The 2,487-nt window shown below is 43.4% G+C and overlaps 1 protein-coding gene across 1 annotated transcript; it reads left to right on the plus strand.

Moving 5' to 3' along the window:
• The first annotated feature begins 383 nt into the window (after positions 1–383).
• LOC108669065 (histone H2A) lies at positions 384–802 on the plus strand. The gene has a single exon (XM_018156349.2). The coding sequence runs from the start codon at positions 411–413 to the stop codon at positions 780–782; it is 372 nt and encodes a 123-aa protein (XP_018011838.1). The 5' UTR covers positions 384–410; the 3' UTR covers positions 783–802.
• The last annotated feature ends 1,685 nt before the right edge of the window (positions 803–2,487 follow it).

Below are 2,487 nucleotides of genomic sequence, written 5' to 3' on the forward strand. Positions count from 1 at the left end.
TCAGGGTGGACTTGCTTCAGTACCTTGTAGATGTAGATGGCGTAGCTCTCACGCCTCTTCTTCTTTTTCTTCTTATCTCCCTTCGTAATCGACTTCTGGGCCTTGCCAGCCTTCTTCGCAGCTTTTCCGGACGTTTTAGGAGCCATACTTGCAACTTCACTTCTAGGTATATTTTGCAGTTTGCACCAAATTTGCGTTCTACCTAAGTAAAACCAAGATCAAAGTCTCCAGTTTAGCGTGCGGCCATTAGGCCTAACGCAGCTGACGACAGCAGCATGCGAGCAGCTGGTACAGCATTGGCTCGCTCGTTGCTATCAGTTGGGTGCGCAAGTATCTTCATATACTGAGGCCGCAGGTATTTTAATTATAAAAGAAGTCCTGCCGTTTGTTGCAAAAGGTAATTCTTCGTCATGTCTGGTCGCGGTAAAGGCGGCAAAGTAAAGGGCAAGTCCAAGTCTCGTTCTTCGAGGGCTGGACTTCAGTTCCCCGTGGGTAGGATCCACCGTCTCCTGCGTAAAGGAAATTACGCTGAGCGTGTTGGTGCTGGTGCGCCAGTCTACCTAGCTGCTGTAATGGAGTATCTCGCTGCCGAGGTTCTTGAACTTGCTGGCAACGCTGCACGTGACAACAAGAAGACTCGTATCATTCCTCGTCACCTTCAGCTTGCCATCCGTAACGACGAGGAGCTCAACAAGCTTCTCTCAGGAGTGACCATTGCTCAGGGCGGAGTTCTGCCTAACATCCAGGCTGTTCTGCTCCCCAAGAAGACTGAGAAGAAGTAATTCTCCCGAGTGTGCAACATCACAACCGGCTCCTCTAGGAGCCACAATTATGTTCCGAGAATATATTCTTGTTTCATTGTTTTGCCATAGCTCATTTACGCTCGTACCCTCGTTTTTTCGGTCATTGATGTAATCGGACGCTGTTCGCGTTACTCAATTAACGAACTAATTTGATCGTATGCGGCTAATAAGTAATAACAATAATTTCTCTCGAAGGATTTATCCTCACTGCATAGAAAACTGACCAAAGCCTTTGAATGCAAGAACAATGCTGATCATTTCGAAGAAAACTTACATCTCGCCGCTATGTTGCATGATTAGACTAAGAAAAAAAAAATAATGGATTGTATTTGTTCGTCTCATATATTTTAAAGTTAGACAATCGGAGTGATTACTCTTCCAATCTTACGTTATGTTCAGGTTCCAGATATTCATAACTTCTCGTTTTGTCAGGTTGACGCCAAGTGGCTTGATAGGCAGGCACGTGACTAGGTTCTCGTATGAATAGGTGACGGCAAAATAGTACAGAGAGAAGGTTGCAATGAAACACTGATACATTTCATATTAAATTGCAAAATTCAAGTTCACATCCTACGTTAACAAAAACCTCTAGTACATGAATAACGTAGTCTGAACACAATAAAAATTGAAAACCTATCCGTTTACATCGCTAAATTTTCTCTATTTACCAAAAACATTGACCCGTTGCAGTTGACCTATTTGTTGCAGTTGACCTATTGAAATTTCCATCGGGTGCTAATATAAGTCGAGCTAAGCAGTTTGCATGAGCATTTATCTGCTTCCAATTTTAAAAAGGAATAACTCATTAATATACCGGAAAGAAAAGAATCATTAATCTATTCAATTACATGTAACGAGTTGGAACCGAAGCGCTAATTTTCTAGGAATAATCGCACCGTAAATGAACGAGGTGGATGTTAATTTCATTTGTGAATTTTTGTGATAATCACAATTGTGTGCATGCATCAAAGACTGCTCAACCTATTAATAGAAGTTTCTTCCAAACAATCCTCCCAGCAGGCATTCGGCGGTTGAATCAACTACCTATTACGACGTTGAGATCACGGTGAAAGGAGGTTTAGAATGAAAATTGAAGCAACATCTTTCATTAAACGTCGTACTGCCGTTACAATGCAACGTTGAATCAATGTTACTGCTACGACATTGCTGCAACGTCAAATTCTCTAGTTGAATGAACGTTGAAAAACCAACCTGTTTTTCGTCCGTAGCAGGATTCGAACCCGGGATCGCTGCAGACCGCGCGACGCCTTAGCAACCTTGACCACGGCAACCTTGACATGGTTGTTCAACATTTCAACATATAAACTCTGCTCCAGCACCTATATAACTACTTTTTGAACAAATTAAAAAAGTTTAGCTATTAGTTCAAACAACCTCGATGACAAAACCTGGTCAACCCTATCAAAATTTGGATGCCTGTCAGCCGCTGGCTCAGGGTCGCCCCAAATTCTTTTTACGGTGTAAATTAGAAGCTCTATGTCCGCTTTAGGTTCCGGTTGCCGGAGCGAAATAAGCGCCGAAAGAGAATCTTGTGAAATACCCGTCGAGCTTGGGGCGATCGTGGGGCGCGCGTATTCGGTACCTGATACGTTCGGGACAGACACGGCCGAATCTGAAAAATGCGTTAAAAAAATGCCCCCTCCCTTCCCCCCTCTATGGGGGG

Source organism: Hyalella azteca, unplaced genomic scaffold, assembly GCF_000764305.2.
Source record: "Hyalella azteca isolate HAZT.00-mixed unplaced genomic scaffold, Hazt_2.0.2 contig14315, whole genome shotgun sequence".
Lineage (NCBI taxonomy): Eukaryota > Metazoa > Arthropoda > Malacostraca > Amphipoda > Hyalellidae > Hyalella > Hyalella azteca.

Excerpts from the sequence above, each read along its gene's own strand:
- LOC108669065 (XM_018156349.2), top strand. The coding sequence starts at position 411 with ATGTCTGGTCGCGGTAAAGGCGGCAAAGTAAAGGGCAAGTCCAAGTCT.